The sequence below is a fragment of the Leucopleurus acutus genome, assembly GCF_964270905.1.
Source record: "Leucopleurus acutus genome assembly, chromosome: 1".
NCBI classification, from domain to species: domain Eukaryota; kingdom Metazoa; phylum Chordata; class Mammalia; order Artiodactyla; family Delphinidae; genus Leucopleurus; species Leucopleurus acutus.
In genome coordinates, this window is record NC_139142.1 from 47716660 (window position 1) to 47737986 (window position 21327).

General features: G+C 42.3%; 1 protein-coding gene across 1 annotated transcript; it reads right to left on the reverse strand.

The window, feature by feature from the left end:
• Positions 1-10767: 10767 nt before the first annotated feature.
• Positions 10768-21007, reverse strand: PTGER2 (prostaglandin E receptor 2; the record flags this gene model as incomplete). The annotated part of the gene is made up of 2 exons (XM_082839479.1): positions 20150-21007; positions 10768-10989 (listed from the first exon to the last, which is right to left on the reverse strand). Exons 1-2 carry the CDS (start codon positions 20990-20992, stop codon positions 10768-10770), a joined length of 1065 nt encoding a protein of 354 aa, XP_082695605.1. The 5' UTR covers positions 20993-21007.
• Positions 21008-21327: the final 320 nt, after the last annotated feature.

The window sequence follows — 21327 nt, forward strand, 5'->3', positions numbered from 1 at the left end:
GAGATGGGCAAGTACCTCATGATAGAGGTGAGAAAAGAGGCTTAGAAAGTCTCTTAGTAACTTGTTCAAGGTTACACAGTAAGGGGCAAAGGCAGGGTTTGAAATGTGGTCTAACTTCAAAGTCCAAACTTTATACCAACCATTGTGCAATTCAGTCTCCAAGGGCAATGCGCTGGTGGCAGCGTGGAGGGCGGGCAGGGAAGGATATGAGTGCTAAACAGAACAAGGCAGCACTTCTGACTAATTTCCTGACAACCTCCTCCCTCAGCTGGGTATCCTGTTACGTAGTCCCTAGAGTAAACAGAATCCTTCTATGCTTTTGAGCAGAGATTTATGATTGGCAGGAAAAGTGAGAAGACAGATTTCCCATGAGGAAAAGGTCTTGTGGAAATTCATCTTTAAGAATAATTAGTCTCCATTTGTGAGATTTCAAACCTTGTTGCACTTGTGCAGGTTGAATCGAGAAACAAGAAGGATGAAGGAGGGCTACCCTATAGATAAGGATAAACTAGTGATTCTGAGGATGCTGGGAAAGCCCACAGTTCAAATAATCACAATATGGGATTGGACCTCTGGTGGATAAACCGTGTTTTCTTTTAATCACCTTTTTAAATATCTAAAATTGTCATTAAGTCGATGCTGAAATAATCGTACTTCCCTCCAAAATAACTCATGTAAATTTAAATAACTGTTCATAACTGCAAATGTGTGTAGTTTCTTTTTTTTCTAATGGGAACATGATGATAGGTATATAAATTCTTTAAGCCAAACCATTAGCATTATACTAGTGCTTAGCCTGACTTGCTGGTGAACAGGTTGGAAAGGTTAAGATAAAAACTCTTATAAAGTGCAGCTTTATGGACCACAGCACTCACCAGCCAGTAAGACAGCTATCATTAACATTCAGTATCATTAGTATTAGTTCTTGTTTTCATTTCATTGATAATTACTCACAGCTGAAAAACAGAATATATGAGGAAAAATGAATCAGAGTGATAGAAATTAAATTCTGATTTTAGTTTACCCTTGTTAATGCCTCCCTATGTACAACAAATATGACATTTTTTGGTTTTCTTCCTCTTGCACAGAGTGTGCCTGCTGTTTTATTTTTTAATTTTTTAAATGTTGAAACAATTATAAGCGCACAGAAACATTGGAAGTACAGTACACATAACTTTTTTCCCTTAAATTATTTGAGATTAGGTTTCATCATCACCTGCTGAATACTTCGGTGTGTGTCTCCAAAGACATTCTCTTTCCTTTGGAACCACATACGTATCCTCTTATGGCCCCTCACTCCTTGAGCGCTTCCTTTTTTCTCGTACAATAAGATGTCCCTGGGTCATCTCACACTTTCTCTGCCCCAGGTCTGGAATCAGACATTTCTCCAAGGAGCCCTGGTTCCTTCTAGAGGAAAGTGGCATTTAGAAATCAAGATCCATGTGCTAGGTGTGCTCATTGCTATAGCGCAAGGAATCCCAGTTTCTCTCAGTGGACGAGACAGAGAAAACACAAGCACATTTACATATGTGTTTAGTTCTATATTTATCTTTATAGATTGAAAAATACGAGTTAATACCAATACCCCCAATTCCAATCCAGCACTACAGAGTTCATTCTAACTTTTCTGTTTATATTTCTCCAACAGTGACAAGCCTGGTTTCCATTATCCTTAATGTATTTGCTTGTTTGATAAATCCCTCTGTTAGTAGCCAGTCTCTCATCCCTGCCATCACCCCTCCCTACACCTCTATCTTGGGCTCAAGCTCTCACTCCCCAATCTGAGCTCCCAGCTGCCCCATGTGGACACCATCCTCACTCTGCTTGGGCTCTGACAGCTCACACCAGGCTGCTCCTACAGGTGCATGCCCTTCTCATTCTGCTCAGCTCCTAAGCCCTGTCCCAGGGCCATCCCTTTACAAGGATGCCCTCGCCTCCCACTCAGGTCTGTCCTCCTGTACCAGTTCACCCCTGTGCATCAGCAGATAGCTTCCTCACCCCCTTGGGGATCTGATACTCCACACTGCCTCACTCTCCCTGTGTGGATAATCTCCTCACCCCCTTGGGGATCTGATACCCCACACCAGGCTGCCTTTCTGTGGGGACGCTCTCCCCAGTCCACTAGGGCTCCGCATCCCACACCGCCCCACCCCCTTGTGGATGCATCCTCCCCCTGCCTGGGCTCTGACACTCCACACCAGCCTCCGTGCGTGGGCTCCACGACCCTGCTTAGGCTCACACATCCCCCAGCTGCAGAAGCCAACCTTCCTCTACCCCACCTAATGGGCTTGGGATTGAGTTGTTCAGAGAGGAGGGGAAGAAAAAGAGGAGGAGGAAGTTGAACTATTTTGAGTCTTTCAGAGATGAATAGAGATTGTGTCCTCGACATTAGCCTTTCATTCACTCTTTAGTTCTTTCAACACATATGTGTGTGTTTACATGTACATTTATATATATATATATATATATATATATATATACCTATAACATACCAGACAGTATCCTAGGTACTGCAAATATGGTGGTGATAAAGAATGACAAGGTCCATGGCCCATGGAGTTTTCATTCCAGTGGAATATAGTCAGAAATAGAGGTCCATTACAGATCTCCATTTCTGTGGGATCCGTAGAATGATCCCTGGGCTTGAGATCAGAAAATGGTTTAATACATTTTTTTTTACTTTCCTTTTAAAGCTATGTGATTTTGAATTAGTTGCTTAACTTTGACATCTGTTTTGTCATCTGAAAAAATGGGGACAATATCTACCTTACTGCATCATTTTGAAGATTAAATGAATATACATAAAACACTCAGTACATAGCATTGAATAATTTTCAAAATATCCGAAGAATAATATACTGAGTAAATTTTTAAAATAGAAGACCCTGGAATCTGTAAGATACAATTGCAAGTGTATGGGACATCTGGCCGCCGCTGTAAGATACTATAACATTAGACGTCAAAACAAAACAGACAACAATCTCTCCCTCCTGGACCTCAGATTCTAGTGCAAGGACACAGACCATGAATGTTTTAAATATGTCAACTTTGAGGTATGTTTAAGGTCACTCACGTTGGAACATGATAGAGTGTGGGAAAGGGGAGGGGGTGTGTAAGGTGGGGGGGGATTTTAGGAAGGGGGTCAGTGAAGGCCTCACTGAGAAGGCGTCACTAGAGTAACATTTTGAGGGAGGTGAGGAAGTGAAGAAGTGAGCCATGGCTGACTGGGGGAAGAGCATTTATTCCAGATAGAGACAACAGCCAGGGCAATGACCTTGAAACGGGAGCCTGCTGGTGTGCACCAGGCACAGTACGTGGGCTGGGTGGCTGGAGTTAGGAGCAGGGCAGAGAGGTGGGGGAGGGACCTCAGGAGTAGGGACACATCGTGCAGAGGGAAGATCTCATCCATCAGATGTCTGTATTCCAATCCCAGTTTCACCATTCTTAATGAACTTTTCGGGGTGTTGGTTTAAAAAACAGTGATCAAGGACTTCCCTGGTGGCACAGTGGTTAAGAATCCACCTGCCAGGCTTCCCTGGTGGCGCAGTGGTTGAGAGTCCGCCTGCCGATGCAGGGGACACGGGTTCGTGCCCTGGTCCGGGAAGATCCCACATGCCGCGGAGCGGCTGCGCCCGTGAGCCATGGCCGCCGAGCCTGCGCGTCCAGAGCCTGTGCTCCGCAACGGGAGACGCCACAACAGTGAGAGGCCTGCGTACCGCAAAAAACAAACAAACAAACAACAAAAGAATCCGCCTGCCAATGCAGGGCACACAGGTTCGATCCCTGGTCCGGGAAGATCCCACATGCTGCAGAGCCACTAAGCCGGCGAGCCACAACTACTGAGCCCGTGTGCCTAGAGCCCGTGCTCTGCAACAAGAGAAGCCACCGCAATGAGAAGCCCGTGCACCGCAACGAAGAGTAGCCCCCACTTGCTGCAACTAGAGAAAGCCCGCGCGCAGCAACGAAGACCCAACGCAAGCAAAAATAAATAAGTAAATATATTTTAAAAAACGTGATCGGGCTCTTTTCCTCATGTGTTTTGTCTCTTAATCCAAAATTCCTATTATGAAACATTTTAAATAGTATTTAAATGGCATTTTAACATGCTCGAGTAAGATAAACTAAAGGCAAGACATTATTTTTAAAAGGTTTTAATACTGATAACACAGGATAATTGTGCTTCCTCGCTTAGTATTTCTTTGCAGCCACTGTGGTTCACCATAACTTAATTGAGAACACAGAAGAAATTCGTAGAAGGTAGACAGGAATCTGACTCTCCCCACCTTCCTTAGTTTTCCAAACTGGCGTTTCACAAGAAAATGTGAACATCTGAGCTAGTGTTTCGTCTCAGAAGTGGGCGTCTGACTCGCTAGTCACCATAATAGGTAGTAAAGAGAATGAGGATCTCTAGTTTATAGTTAAGCTTGCTCTGCTTTTATCGGAACACCTACTCACACCAGAAAGATTCATTTTTACAGGTCAAAGAGTAGTACACCACAGTACTCAGCCTGGCGTGTTTTGGTTATCGTGTCTTTCATTTTACAAATAACTTGAGGACATTTACTTTTAAAAGCATAAAAAGTTACTGTTGAGTTTTTAAAGGTGTATGGCTTTTGTCTTGTTCCTCTGAGCTCTTAACAATGTGTACATGTTGAGTTTTTTAAGCGCTGAAAGATAATCTCAGCTATGTCTTCAAAGGTTTAATTGTGCAGCTGTTGAATGTTTGAATGTTTAATTTATCATGACAGATCAGGCACACTCTTAGGGCTGAGGTGGGCATTGGTCCGTTAATTCTAGCAAAAATATCATTTGATAACTAAAAGTAGTGAGTTCCGTTTTCAAGGAAAAAATTATTCTTTGGGGTCCGGCACTGGCACCTAGTTCCACATCATCTCAAGGTCCAAGTTGTCAACACAACAGACCAGGCTTGACTGATAAGTTCGAAGCTCCCCATCACTAGTCTACAGATTCAACCCAAGAACTCACAGGCTAATGACTAATGAGAAACCAAATGACTGTGTGGCCTCAGGCAGCAAGGTCATCGCCACAGCCCTAATCATAAGGGTATCTTATGAGGACGTCCTTAGTGAGCAACTCATTTCCCTTCTGCATGCCCACTTTTCCTCTCTGTAAAGTAGAAAGCTGGTGCTTCTTCCATTTTTTGAATGATATAAAGGTATAACCCAGTTGCTCACAGAGCTTTGTAATCTCAGGTTACATTAATGGAAAGATAATGTCCAGATCAAGCCAGCAACTGACACATCAACACTAAGTCCTGGAAAGACTGGTTTAGAATTATTTCTTGATGTTTAGTTCTGGCCCAACATATTAAGACGGACATTGGTAACTTGGATAAGATCTGGAAGAGGGCACCAAAATGGTAGGATGTCACATAAGGGACAGTTGAAGAAAGCAGGAAAGTTTTGCCTCGAGAAGTCTGGGGTGCTTCTGCATCTAGAACTCTACATTGTACCTAGGACTCTGGGTCCTCTACATTGTCCCATTGTGCCAATTTTCATTGCATTCTCTGAAATACAAACTCATCCCGCATACTTATCATCGTCTTCATTCTTGAGAGTTGCCCAGAGTTAATAGATGCCACGACCCCAGCTCCACGAGCGGCACTAAGAATAAGCAATCTGAGTCAGAAGTGTGTGAAGAGGTCAGAGGGGCCATTGAACCAGGCATCTGAGAAAGTACTAATCCCTAACCTTATTTGCATTTACCGCGTCCAGGCACTGTGCTGAATGTCCTGTATGTACTTACTCATTTAATCCTCAAAATAATTACAATAATTACATGGGTGGATAATTTTATTATCTTTATAGATGAGGAAACTGAAAGTCAGAGAGGTTAAATAACTTGTCTGAGAACACAACCGGCAGTGTCACACATCTTTAATGTCCCCTGGATAAATCTAGAGTTTGCTGAAAGGGGAAAGTTTGAGTGTGCGCATCAAAGACGATAGGACCTGGTAGAAGGGGAAAAGGGGTTAGTCTGCAAGGAAAAGTATGCTCCAGAAAGGGATAAAGGGAGGAGACTAAAGAGGGAGTAAAGACAAATCCTGTGGTAGCAGTAAGGGCAACATGGACAGATGGCCTTAGGAGACTTGCTTTGTCCAATCTTTTCCCATTTTGTTAAAATTTGCTTTTTCTTGATATTTTTACCAGCATTTTAAACTATGCAGCATTGCTGAATTGCTATATATACTCTTTCTCTACAATAGCTGTGTAGATGCATCCCAGCTTATGTTAAGTTTGGGGATATGGCCTACCCTCAGCACTAAATGATATTTTTCTCACTCCTGTGGTCCTTCTTAAAAGTAAGTTTCGGTTGATTGCTAGACCAGTATACGTGACTATCACCCTTTCTTCTGCTTAGGAAGAGCTATTACTCTGTACTGCTGTGGGCAGGGAAAGCAGAAAGATGCTTCAGTCCGATCTCCTTTCTCTCCTCCAATCATATAAACTGCCTCCAGGGTGGGATAAATGTAAATGCTGAGCGTCAAGGGAACAGGGTCTAGGATAAATATTTTGATAAGGGAATCTATAGTATTTTACCCCTTTCCATACACGTGGGGCTCATGCTTATTTCCCAAGCTTGCTAGAGGATATCTATTTGGAGTAGAAGGCAGAAAGAAAGGCTGCCCATTCTGTGTTTTCAGTTTTTGTGTTGGTGTAATTTTATTTTATTTTTAAAAATTTTTATTGGAGTATAGTTGCTTTACAATGTTGTGTTAGTTTCTGCTGTACAGCAAAGTGAATCAGCTATACATATATCCCCTTTTTTTTTTTTTTTGGATTTCCTTCCCATTTAGGTCACCACAGAGCTGTTGGTGTAATTTTAAAAAGGAGAACATATTTTTAATCTCCTTATGCTGGATATCCTTCATCTGCTCCTCTAAGTCTACTCTCCACCTGTACTGTGGTCTTCATGGACTGCATTACCCAGGTTCCCCTTACTCTCTGGATTATAGTTGGGTTTGGCCAATGGGAGGAACAGGCAGAAGAGCAGGAAGATCTTCCAGGAAGGTAGTCCCTTCCCTCCATCCCTGTGGTTCGGCAGCAGCTATGATTCCCTACTTAAGGCCATAGCTTCTATTGGGTAGGACACAGCTTTCACGGCTCCTCCCTTGTTCCTTCAGGCCTGGGAGTGATAGCAGCTTCCAAGGGCTCCTCCACCATCCCTTGTTGATTCCCTTAACCCTGCCCTTCCCTCTGTAAATATTCCTTTCAGTCAACAGTCCTCAATTACCCTTTTTTTCAATGTGCCAGCTCTTTCTGCTGGAATCATTACTGATCTGTTTGACTTGGCATATTTTAAAAAATGAAACACACAGATCACAGAATTAAACCACCCAAACTGACCTTTAATTGTACATACATTTTATAGGAAATACAAAAATATAATTCAAGAAAATTTACTTACAATAAAAATCATAAAACCTACCAGAAAATAAAGTAACTTTCTGAAATAAAATTAATGCCCAATACATGGCCTTGTTCCCATGTATAAATTAGACTATAGCTTCTGTGAATTGCTAAAATGACATTTATTTCCATAGTGTGTATTGCAGGTGATCAAATGCTTTGTAAATTAAAAAAAAAATCAATGATAATGTTGTTAGTATAATGATTATAGGTATGTTTTAAACGTGCAATCAGAGAGAAATTCCAATGGAGTTGTGTTTCATAAAGGCAGAAGATGGTCATCATGAGTAGGTATTGCCAAGTCCACACATATTAAATTTGCAGGGAAGACTGTTTCTCTGTGAAGGACTCAAACAGGGGCTTTCCCCAAATTCAGAAAACCATTATTTTTGGCTTAAACCACTAGATTTGGCTAAGTGAAGTAAAAAAAAACCCCTCATCTTAAGTGTGAGCTAATTGTCTTCCCCTGCCTTTCAAAGGCATCGAATTCTAAACTTGAACATGTTGGTTTCTTCTTGGTTCAAAGCAGAGCTGACATTACGATAGCAAGAGGGCAGTCTGTCTTTCAAAGTGCACTGATGGGAGCCGGCAGGGGCACCAACAGTTGAACTGAATTACACTGAGAACACAGTGTTGTGGATCGGATTCTCCCTCCACCTGCCCAGGGCTCACAGCCTCCGCCAGCATGGCAGTTTTGGGTTGGTGCTGTTTCTAGAGTCTTGCTCTGGCTCTGGGTCGTCATGGGTCCAGACCACTTTGAGATTCAAGTCTTTGGGAGGCTTTCTATAGTTTCTAAGCAAACTCAGGCCCTATCAGGATCCTTAGAGATTCAAGGCCACAGTTTAGTACCAGAATTTCCCAGTTTTCTCTTGGGAAAGATGACCTGGGGCCACAGTGAACCACCCAGGAAATTCGGCTTAGGATAGACTGCTTTGGCCCATCCCATTTCTGGACACCTAAAGTTAGGGCTGGCATTCTGAGTTGAACATCCACTATAGTTTCTTTCTCCCTTTTCATTCCACTCACTGTTAGGGGCAAAGAATAAAATCTAGGTCTTTTTTCGTCACAATTCAATTCTCTGATATACCAGGCTAAATTCTGTGTTTTTTATTTTACTTGAAAATGAGTCAGTAAACTTAAACAGGTACGTCTGATGTGACGTGATTTTTAAAAATATTTTTAAAAATATTTACATATCCAATATCAGTAATTTTTTCTATTACCTTGAAATTTCCATTAATAGTAAGCAGTTTACTATTACATAGGACTTTAACTTTCAATTCCTTCTATGTAAATATCAGTGCAGATGAAATAACAGGATTTAGTCATTTAACACAGTGCAAGGAACAGGAGTATACTAGGAATCAAAGTGCTGGAAATCTATCAGTTCTTAAGGACTTAAACTCATTTTCACAGAGTGAAAATTTTGTTCCCAGTAGTGATATTATGTCCAAGTTTGTGTTTTTAAGTTCTCAGGCATTATTCGAGAATTTTGGGGGTTGGTGGGGTACAGTGAATGATTGTACTTAACATTTTCATTTGGAGGGGAAAAAAGTCATCTGATAAAGGAAATTAATCTTCCAGATTCAAAGTAACTTTAGAATTTTATGTTTAGGAATTACCCATGAGGCTAGTTAATCCTATTTAGAACAATTTCTTAACTCTAGAATACTTGGTGGACAGGGAAGATTTATTTAAATGTCCAGATTTTAGCTAAGTTAAACTTTGCCTGGTTTGTTTAAATTAGTAGGAAAGCAAACCATTCATTTATTCTTTTTAAAATAAGGGATGATTTGACATAGATTGTGTCAAAATACACTGATTTCTAGATAGGTCTGGAATCACTCCTAAGTGATCATCTAGTCTGATAACTACTTATAGGAAATAGTTTTGCGTAAGTAACTCAATGAGACTAACATTCTTTTTTGGTTTTTTATTACAACTATGCTGTAATAACACTCACTGCAAAAAAATAAGGTGTCCACTATTTCAAAGATCATGCTATAAGGGAAAAAAAATCCTCTAATACCAAGTACTGTATTGAATATTTCAAACTCTAATCTGTAATACAACCACACTTTAAAAACCTGCCAAATTAAATGAAAATTTTCCACTTTTATCTCATTTTAAAAATTATTATATCTACACTCATTATAAATTGTTGTTTGGGGGGAATTCATCACATACTATCCCATTTTCAATTTTTTGTTTTATAGTTTATTTTTGTAACATTTCAGATGAGTTTACACTGTAAATAAGATATGATTAAACAGTGCAAATTCACTGAAATATCTTATGCCGAGTTTACATAATGCCAAACGTTTAGATTTAGAAATATATTAAGATATGACTATTACATGATTTCCTATTAAGTACGAGTCAAGCCATATTTCCCAGATGAATTTTGCTACAATACAACCATCCTATAAAGTAGATGTTAGTTATGTCCTCAACATCAGCATTAAAAGAGTTCCAGTGTTTCTGAAGAACTGACCAGATTTTTCCGTTTTTGATCCTAATATCTGGCTTCAGACATAGCCACGTATACGATTCCCTGGAAATAGAATGAAGAGTATTAATCAGAATTACCTCTCTTAATAGTCTACTATTTATTGTTGAGAGGAAAATTCCCAGCCTTTTTGGTCACTATTAGCACGGCAGACGTTATAAAATAAATAACCTGACACTGACACACAGCTTCTTGTGGATGGTGAAAAAGCTGACATTAACGAGCAGAGCCTACTCAGTAATACTGAGTTATACTGTTGTAAAAAGAGAGCACTCCCACGTACACAAACATACAGTACAAAGTACCTATGGTTTTCAGATTCATTGTCCAAAGAAAGGACGATCACAAGACACCGGGCTTGGTTGCTTGCACATATCCACTCCCTAGAGAATACGTGAGACGTTTTATCTGGTCTGACTGTACACTGTATGTTTACAATGGTACTAGCCTAGAAGATTAAAATAGAAAACACAGTAACTATTTAGGGTTTTAAACAAATTACAAAACTACATGGTTTCTCATTCAACAGGAAAGCTTAAATCGAAAGGCACTGGATCTTAAATGCAATTGGTTGTTCCTCTAAAGGCCATGGAACATGCTCTTTGACGGTAGGCTTTATAGAGCCTTCTGATACCTTCCACGAAGTGCCTTGTCAGCACGTCTGTAGCCCAAACCACTGCTGAAATGTTTGTTTGCTCTGTTTTATTAGGGTAGCTTCATTGTATTTATAAACTAACTCTTCTCCATTTCTCCAAGCAACCATTTCAGAATGATCTTCCAGATGCTGGCTCACTAAGCACTTCTTAACTACCATCCTCAAAGGTCAACCTATTTACGGGCATTTGACTGTGCAGAACAGGAAGTTTGTGTTGCATCTTGTGTTCTTAATGAAACCCGACAACAGAGGACTGAACGCATTAGTCTCAGAACAGGAGGCCTCAGGATGGCAAAGACCCAAGGGTCAATTATTGAATTAATTGATAAAAATCTAAGAGCTTGGAGGTCCCACTTTTCTTTCCGGGAAGAGGTTTCATTCATATATGCAAAAATCTGTAAGAAGGAAAAGGGGAAAAGGATGTTAGTTTTACATTGTAGCAGTGGACAGGCTTAGACCATATGCAATTTCTTAAGACTGAAAAGCAAAACGTGTTTTGTGTGTGGTCGTAGTGGTGAGAGAGAGGTAGCAAAATCTCACTCCTCTCGCACATGTTTATGCCTTACAGACACTCTGAAACATAAGTATTATCTCTGACAGATGAGGAAGTGAGTTAATAACAACATGTTGCATTTACTTCCAAAAACTGAATCTGGCTTCATTACAACAATTCAGTGAGAGGGCACACAACAGAGCCTGTGTTCTGGCCGTTGGGCTGCCTGGGTTTGAATCCTGGCTCCACAGATAGCTTTGGGACCATAAGTAAGAAAACTAACCTCTTTGTGCCTTCATTTCTGCATCTTTAAAATGGGTGATAACGATAACAATACCTATTCTTGGGGTTGTTGGCAGGATGAGAGGAAATCATCCGGGTCAGCTACTGAAAACTGCTCACTTAATAAGTGTCCCCCCAACGTTAGTCTTTATTATCTCCATTTTACCAGTGAGGACACCACAGTGCAGAGAAGGTGAGGGACTTGCCCAAGTTCCCAGGGCTGGTTAGTGGCCGACTCAGGACACAAATTCCACGTCCCTTGACACCAGAGCAGCGCTCACTGTGTGCTACATCCAGGTCGCCTATGTTAGACCAAAGGTCTTCAGAACAAAGTCCTAAACACCGGAAGGCTGACACATCTTTACGCATTGGCCACTGACACATCTTTACGCATTGGCCAATGTCCTCAAAGCAGTATACCAGCTCTCATCCGATTTCTTAGATATTTAGGGAACAACACAACTTTTTGGTCAGATTGCAGAGAATGGACCAGTACATGCTTGATAAAGATCAAACATTTCCACATGGCTTACAGAAAAGAGAGAAACATGTAAATCACACCTAGTCGTTTGAAACCAGTTGTTTATAGAGCTCCTGGGACTTTCTTACCAAAGGCAGCTGGTGAGTTAGAGAGCTATTTCTTCTTTCCTCCACTCTCCCTTGCCAGAAGAAGGAATGGTTTGTTTCCTTTTCCCCCCACTACTTACTCCGCAGGCATCTGGCAACTGGATATACAAAGCAAATTGCAGGGAGGGAGAAGAGTAGTCATCTTCGGGTTGCTTATGTTAGGACAGTATCAGGAAGGTTTGGCAGCCATAGGTGTTTATGCCAGAGAATCTTGGCTTAAGGGAATGGAGAAAAGACTTGGCAGATGAGTAAAGGAAAAAAAGAAAGAAAGAACTGATGGTGGATGTCCCTGAGTATACAGAGAAGAGGAAAGTTAGGTGGGGATATGCAAGGGAGCAATACTTTTCTTGTCAGCTAAACTATTTTGAATGAGAAATTGATAGTACTTATATGGTGTATTTAAGGAGCGATTTTGAAGTTTAGGAATTCACGATAACAGTGTACATAAACCCGATAGATTAAAATATATTAGTCACCACACACACACACACACAACTGAGCATTCTGTTGTAGAAAAAGTCTGTAGCTGAGTTTAGATCTAATTTTGCCAAAGAATATAATAATGGATTGTCTAGTGGGCCATGTAGAGAAGGCTCAGCCTCTAGTGTCATGGGTCACACATGAAGATGAGTCAGGTTTTCTGTGGCAAATAACCCAAACCATAGTTCCTGATCTCTTTAGAGTGTGACAGACCAATGAGAAGTGAAAAATGGTTTTAGAGGATGAAGCAATTCTGTACTATTTGTTTCCTTTCCTTTTCATCCACTATGCTGAGTAATTTTTAGAAATGCTTAAAATTTGCATTTTAGGAGCTGGCCAATATGTTGTAGAAGATAATTTCCTCTTTTATGCTTGGAAAAGAGACATACTTCAGAGAACCTTGAAGTTCTTGATGTAAGTTTTGTCTTCTCCTACCTCTCCATTTTTTTTCCTTCCATTCTTGGCTTTTGTCTAGAGTTCACCATTTTCAATCTTGTGGACCCTGGGTTTTTTCTTTTTAATTTAGATTATACACAGAATAGAATTTACCATTTTAACCATTTTCAATGTCATTAAGTACATTCACATTGTTGTGCAACTGTACTGTTTGTATTTTTATTTTCTGTATATTGTGATGTTTTGACATCATAAAAACTTTCTGGCTGGGGAGAGACTGCCCCTTCCAGGGCTAGCCAATGCTTAGAGATAGCCAAGGGCTTACCCAGAAGCAATCACTTGATATGCAAACTAACCAATGCAGAGCTCCGCTGTGTGGCCCTTTACCCCATGGAGGCAGCTTTCATCATTCCAAGGCCTGGTACGGGGCGACTAGGGGCTACTCGTATAGCTTAGAGCCTGTCGAAATGCTTCAAAATAGCCAGTCCTAAACTGTTTCCCCTACTCTGCCTTGTCTTTCCCTCAGAAACTCCAGTAAAGTCCATGGCCCAGGCTCTCCCCAGCTCCTGCTTCTTTTTCCTCCTGACCTGCACTGGTACTTCCTCATGTGGCCCTGCACGTTACGCAGTGCTTCCTGTTTTTGACCTGTGAGTTTGATAAACTGTTTCCTGGAGCATCTCCTGTCTCCTCTTGTGGCTGCACTTGACTGACCATCATATAAAAAGAACGGGGAACAGCAACCATCACCACCATCCATCTCCAGAACTTTTTACAACTTCCTAAACTGAAACTCTGTACCCATTAAACACTAACTCCTCATTCCCTCTCCCTCCAGCTGATCCTGGATTTTAATTAAAGGCTGACACAATGGATAGAAGTCAATTAATTAATAATGTTTCGGTGATATTCTGGACTCCAGCTTCAGAGGCTGGTAGAATTTATACATGCTTTTGCACATACTACAAGTAAATCTGCTATGAGAAAAATACCAAGGACTAATGTAAACCAGCCCAGTGAGTTTTAACTCCTTAGGACAGACTCTCTCTATAGGGCTTTGCTAAGAATACAGAGCTTGTTGTGATACCTGGAAAGCGGCACAGAGGAAAATTAGTTTTCTTTTGTCTTCCATAGAATCCTTGCCACCTCCATGGAAAACTTTATCTTGGCACTGACCTGGCACCGTTTCTTTCAGCTACTTTCCTACCTTTAATGTGACTACATAGTGGGTTCAGAATTTTAGAGTAAATGAGAAATGTATTTGGCTGTGCACTGAAATCACCTGTGGATAATTAAAAATATTCTGATGGAAAAAAAATTTTAAAGAAAGAAATAAAACTACTCTGATAGCTTGCTCCCTCTCTCAGAGACTCTGATTTAATTAGCCCGGGCTGTAACCCAGGTGTCAGGGCTTTTAAAACCCCCCAGGTGATCCTAATATGCAGGCAAAGTTGAGACCCACTGCTTTAGACCCTTACCCCAAAATTGAAATAGTTTAAAATGATTCATTTATCACACTTAAAAACAAAAGACCCACTTAGGCCTGGCCAATCAAACAAATGACACGGAGCTTCCAGAATTCAGTTCCTGGTCATTAATATCAAATGATTTTCCTTTGGAAACGGAATCCTATGGAAAGAGTAGCTAATATTTACTGAATACCTGTATGCCAGGCACGGTGCTAAGCAATTTGTGTCTCGTTGTGTTTAATCTTTATACAAATCTGTAAAGTGTTATTACTCCCATTTTAGTAAGGAGGAGATCAAGGCTCAGACAATTAGTTGTCCTGTCCCAAATCACACCGCAGGTAAGTAGGGGAGCCATGCAATTACAGTAGCAGGACCCAGACTTGCCTCTTAGCCACTACACACTCTGCCACCATCTATATAAAAAGCCTCTGACGTAAAGTCTCACATGAAATTCACCACTGACTGATTATGGGTTTGTAGGAGACTTTTTTCCAAATGTGTCACAAAGATTTATGGGTATTATTTCTCCTGTTTATAGATTTTAAAACCATGGCTATATCTAAGTAGCTACTTGGTTTTCTTTGGGTCTTTTCTTTCTTCCACGCTTTCCACAGCTAGATGGCAGGCAGAGATGATCACCTTGACCAAGGGTGTAGACATAACGCACCACTTCTCTTTAGGGAAAAGGACCATAGTTATTGCTGTCTAAATTTTTAAAAATCAGTGTAATTATGTCATTATTTACAACCACAATTTCATAATATCAAATGGAAAAGGTGTCAAGTGAAAACACTCATATAGAAGAACTTTCTCTTAAAAGGTAAGATGTGTTAAAACTCTTTCAACAATCCCCAAACACATCATTGATGATGTATGAATAATAAAGGGCCTTCCAGTAGTACATGGATATTAACTCAAAATATCACCAGACAAAGTTTGTTTTGGTTATGCAGAGATTTCTGAATTTCTCTTTCATCCCTACTAGAATTGTGATACTGTGCATGTATGTAATTGACAAATTGCAAATCAGTTTTACAACCCCCATTCATGTTACATTTTACATAAAGAGTACCAGGAATGAATGGGAAACTCCAGTACTCTTTACTTGAGTTTGCTCTGTATTTCAAAGATCAGATTTCCACTAATCAGAGTAACCTAGAAATTATAGCCCTAAAGAATTTCTAAAGATGAAGACATTTTAGAATGAGTCAGTGGTTCACTCTTGAAATTTTAGAACTGAATAAAATGCATAAGCACTTTATCCTAATGACATGGGGAAAACAGTTTAAAATGACCAGAAGTTATTCACAATTAGTAAAGTAGTGAGAAAATGGCTAGATATGGGTTGGAAATTAAAAGACAAACAGTATCTGAGTCAAGAATGGAGGTCTGATATATTTCCTGTGTCCTGTTTCATTTCAGGAAGAAAGTTTCTATTTATCACTGTGAAATGATGACAATATCTGATTAACATGAGGAATGTATTAATTTACGCAATATTCCTTTAGTGCATAAACAGTTTGGAATATGTTGTTGGTCCTACGCATGACTTTATATTGGATCGACAAAATAATGCTTTTTAAAAAAATCAGTTATATCTTATGTGTACCAACAGAAAATTTTATGTGAGGGGTAATCTGATTATTTCTTAATTTAGACCCGCATTTACACTAGCCGATCTCCTAAAATCTCAGACTCAGCCTTTTAATGCATAGGTCAGTGCAGAAGAAAAAAGAAACTGTACCCTTGGCCCCAGCTCAGGCCCCTTGATCTGATAAGGAGAAAAAGGTCTCTGCCATTGTATTTTTAAAGCTAAAAGTTGAAATTAAGAGACAAAGTGGGCAAGATATTTATAACATCTTCACAATTCTCTTATAAATCTTGGATTAATCTTCTCATATGTTACCCCTGAAATGAGTACTTTCCGACAGTATTGTGATTAAAAGCACAGGCTCTGTGCTTAAGCTGCCTGGCTTTGAATCCTGGCTCCAGCACTCACTCACTAGCTGCGGGACCCAGGGTAAGTTATTTGCCTCATTTGTAAAATGGGAGTAAAAATGCTACCTATTTGACAGATTGTTGTGAAGATAATGGATTAAAGTATGTAAAAAATTAGCACTCAAAAATGTTAGCCATTCAGGACAGGAATAAAGATGCAAACATGGAGAACGGACTTTAGGACACGGGGAGGGGGAAGGGTAAGCTGGGACAAAGTGAGAGAGTGGCATGGACATATATATACACTACCAAATGTAAAATAGATAGCTAGTGGGAAGCAGCTGCATAGCACAGGGAGATCAGCTCGGTGCTTTGTGACCACCTAGAGGGGTGGGATAGGGAGGGTGGGAGGGAGACGCAAGAGGGAGGAGATATGGGGATATATGTATATGTATAGCTGGTTCATTTTGTTATAAAGCAGAAACTAACACACCATTGTAAAGCAATTATACTCCAATAAAGATGTTTAAAAAAAATGTTAGCTATTTTGATGTTGATAATAATGACATTTGAAGTTGAACTTGACTTCATTACAGCGTGCTGGGCATTTAATATTTTGAGTTTCAATTCCCAAACTTTGAAAGTCCTAGGCTGGCATTCTTGGAGGAAGCAGTAATTGTAACCTGCCCACACCTTGGGACAACGGCTGACATTCCTTAGCAGTTCAGGTTTCCTCAGTTCCCCACTCCCCTCTTCTCATTCCTGGAGTGATTAGGCTGTTGTCCCACTGGGTACACAGCTGTGAGCTCTCCTTGCTGGGCCGGTGGCATGGCCCACTTTGAGGGCCACAGAAAGCAGTTCTGTTATCCTGAGTTAGAAAGAGGCAGAGACAGGGTAGATTACTAGTATTTTCTGGGACACAGGAAGAAAATTAGTTGGAATAGTTCATTAATAATTATTTTACATTGATACATTTTGCTTCGATAATATTTTAGATATACTGGGTTAAATAAAATCTACTAATAATTAATTTCAATTGTTTCTTTTTACTTTTTGTCATGTGGCTACAAGAAAATTTGAAATTCTTTATGTGGCTTGCATTTGTGGTTCATGCTGTATTTCTATTGGGCTGCGTGTGCTATTATAGAAGAACAGGAGAATTTCTGAAGGCAACCAGAAGCCCTTGCCTTTTCTATCAGAGCCCGGGTTAGGATATGTGGAAATGATTCCTGCCTTGGGCGGGAGATTGGTGTAGGCCATTTCTGACCACAATTTTACTGTGGGCCAAGTAGAATAAAAGGACATGGGGGAAAAGCACCCCCCAGGGACACATGCCAAGCATTCTGAAATAGCAGAATGTAATGCACCATTCAGTAGCTTTGAGATTTGAATTGTCAGATAAGCCTTCCAAGAAGTAACTAAATTCTGGATAGTGTAGCATTTCATAATGCTTAAAGTGCCGTGTAAATGAAAGATACTGACAAGTATCAATAATCTAGTGATAAAATAAAATTAGTCAATGGTCAAAGTAAATTTCCCTATTGAGAGATGACTTGGTACTTCCCATTTAGGGTACAGTTCAAATATCTGTTTTGCACCTACTGGGTTATCTGTAGTTCATCTGGAAAATGTGTCATGTTAGCCCCAAGGCAAGAAGTCGGCGTAGCCCACTTTCTAGATTACATTAACACTAGGCATTTTTCCCACTCTTTGTCTGGGACTCTTTGCCATGCATACACGCAGAAGAGACCCTAGATAATATTTGCTGATACTGTCAATGCCAAGGAGTGGCTTGAAGGAGCTAAAGCCCCCTCATAATCTACATCTGGCCCCCCAAAGCCATAAACAGGCACTCAGATAAAAACTCAGCTTCAAAGCAAACTTCCTACATCCCCACCCTTTCTAACCAGACTTCTAGTTCTTCCATTTGGCAACTCTGGAGTTGCCCCTGGCTTAATAGTAAAGGAAACGAGTGTGTGTGTTTGCGTGTGTGTATCGGAAAATCAACATATGGCAATGATGGAATTCTCATGGCAAAAGGCAAATTTACTTGAAAACTGGGGAACCTATTGAAAATCAACTGCCTTTATTTAAAAAAATACAGTTTATGCTGCGGGTCACTCATGATCAAGGGGGAGACCTTTTCCTCCTGCTCTCCTCCTCAAAGGGAATAACAATCCTTTTCACAAGTGTGTGGTCACCTCTGAGCCTGTTCCCAAGCTATTTTAAGTAGCTGAGAGTGGAAGGTATTTTTATACGTACACACTCACAAATGATAGATAAAACTCTAAGGACTGACATCCTGATTCCCACCAGTCCAAAACAGGTACCCCCCAATTCAGAAATGGTTTATGTCTCTCATGTTAAATTCTAAGTTGTTTAGTGGAACTTGAAATGCTTTCTCTCACAGATACATGTATGTTCTGCATCCTAGTCCCAACGCCAAAAAGTTAATTTAGCTCCTAATGTAGTTCTACCAGTAAAACAAAACAAACTTGTGGAAGCCATGTTGGTTTCTACCTCACAGCATTTCTGTTGCAAACTCCCCAGCTCAGGGTGAATGGGAGATGCAGCCTCCCACATCCTACTTCATTTTATAAAAGGGCATCTTTTACGTACTCCATCTCATTCCTCTCAAAGTGTAACTTATTGATTCAGAGCAGCTTCTACCCTGACAGAAGATGGGGCAGAAGTGTGAGGACAGTGGGGACCAGGCAGGAGAGAACATAGGTAAGAAAGGGAGTTAATTTGTGTATGTGGGAGGGTCATAGCTAGGCTTTTAGGATCCTGTGTCCTCTCCCACCCCTATGGATGAGTTTATGAAGATAATCTAAAGCAGTGAGGGAGGCGGGAAGTAGGATAAAGTTACTTCTTGAGCTTCTACAGGTCACACTGACCAATGGCAGCATCATTTATCTTTTTCTTTTCTCCAAGACTGTGTCCGGTGAGAGTCACTGCCAACTGTTTATTCCCTGTAGGGTCAGTCTTGTGCTTCTGAAGATTAGGAAGTGGAGCTGCTAAAACTGAGCTCTCATTTCTCTGTAAGAGGCCAGCACATGCTCGGATACATCCCAGGCTCTGCTACCCACATTACACCTTAGGAGGCTCAAACTCACAGCATCACGGAACTAACCACTGATGTTGCCCCCAACCAGGGCAGCACCCAGCCCAGAACCTAGGCAAGGGGTTCCTCCAAGCAAGCAGCCTTTCCTCTAATTATCATTATGAACATATTATGAACTTTCATGGCAACAAAGAGTTATACTCCCAATATGTAGTTTGGGAAATCTGTAAGCGAGGTTTTGTTGAACTTTTAAGACAATGAATGCTCTGGACTTCTGGCAACATGGACCCTTCTCACCTGGGACCATTCTCAATGGAAGGCTATGGGTTGAGTATTACATTTTGCTCTGGGAGAAACAGAAGGCAGAGCCTGGAGAACTAGCACCAGTGGATGGGGGGCACCGGGAGGCGAACTACAGCTCGGGGAAGTCAGGTTGTAACTGACAACTACCCAAAGGTGGAAGGGGCTGCTTCTTCGTCAGGTACTAAGCCAGACTGGCCTTGTACAGTGGCTTCGGGCTCTAGGGTGGCAGTCTGCGCTGGCTTAGTGGAGAGCCAGGACTCCCTTTCAGGGGGACTGTGTTGGTAAATGAGAAGCAGTAGCATAGAGATGCCCTGTTTGCTGGGGTTAGGGAAGTAGGAAGTGGGGCAAAGGTGAGAAGTGAGAGGGGAAGGCTATAGACCCTTTACAAATGAGGCCATAATTTTACAAGTTGCAAAATGTGTGTGGTCGTGGAAAGGGTGGGAGTAAGAGGGGAGAGTGTGAGAAGGCTGCCCGGTTCCTCTGTGGAAATGAAGGGAGCGACTCACCGTGAAAGGCAAGGAGCAGATGGCGAAGGTGATGGTCATGATAGCCAGGAGAATGAGATGGTCCGTCTCCTCCGCCATGGATACCCTTTCCCCTTTCCTGTGGCTGCCAGGGCCGCCCCGGCTGCTGCCCAAGGAGGGTCCGGAGCGGCTTCTCCTGCCCCGGCGATGCATGTGGATGAGGTTGAGGATGACACTGAAGTTGCAGGCGAGCACTGCGATGATGAGCAGTAGCAGCAAGGTGGCGTAAAGCCGCAGGTACGTGGTCTGCTCATGCCCGATGAAGCACCACGTCCCAGGGCAGTACTGGGCGTACTGCCGGTGGTCCAGCAGCGGCAGGGAGCAAAAGAGCAGGGAGACTGTGTAGATGGCGGGCAGCACAGCCAGGCCACCACGGCATGTGACCCAGCGCTGGTAGAAGTAGGGGTGTCCGATGGCTAGGTAGCGCTCCAGGGCCATGGCGAAGAGCATGAGCATGGTGGCCAGGCTGAAGAAGGTCATGGAGAAGGCAAAGTAGGTGCACACGCGCCTCTGGGGCTCCAGGGCCACCAGGGTCTGGTTCCGCGCATACGAAGCCAGCACCACAGGGCTGATGAGGCAGGTCCCGAGCAGATCGGTGAACACCAACTCTGTCACCAGCACGTGGAACAGCGAGATGGAGTTCCCGCGGCCGGCGCTGCGCCCCGAGTCCCCCAGCCAGCGGCGCACCAGCAGGGCCAGCGCGATGAGGTTCCCCAGCACCCCGGCCGAGAACATCACGGAGCTGATGGCTGGGCTTTCGCCGGAGGGGAGCCACTGTCGAGTATCGCAGTTCTCTGGCCAGGAGTCATTGGAGGTATTGCCCATGGTGGGGCGCCGGAAGAAGAGATGCGTCCTCCTCTCCCGCCGGCCTGCACCTGGCTGGAGGAGGGTCTGAGAGCCGGAGTGCTCCGAGACACCCAGGGAAAGGGGAGGGACCGAAATCCAGAGCCCCCTGCCGGCCCCCAGCGCGCATAGAGGGCGGGCTCTCCCCGGGTCTCCTAAGGCTCGCAGAGAAGCCGCTCTGCTGCCGCATCCATGCGGCGCTCCACGCTCCTCGGCCGGCCCGCGCCCAGGGAGCCGCCGCCGTCGCCGCCGCCGCCGCCGCCGCCGCCGCTTCCACGTCTCCCGGGGGTGGCGGCTGTCCCAGAGCGAGAGCCCGC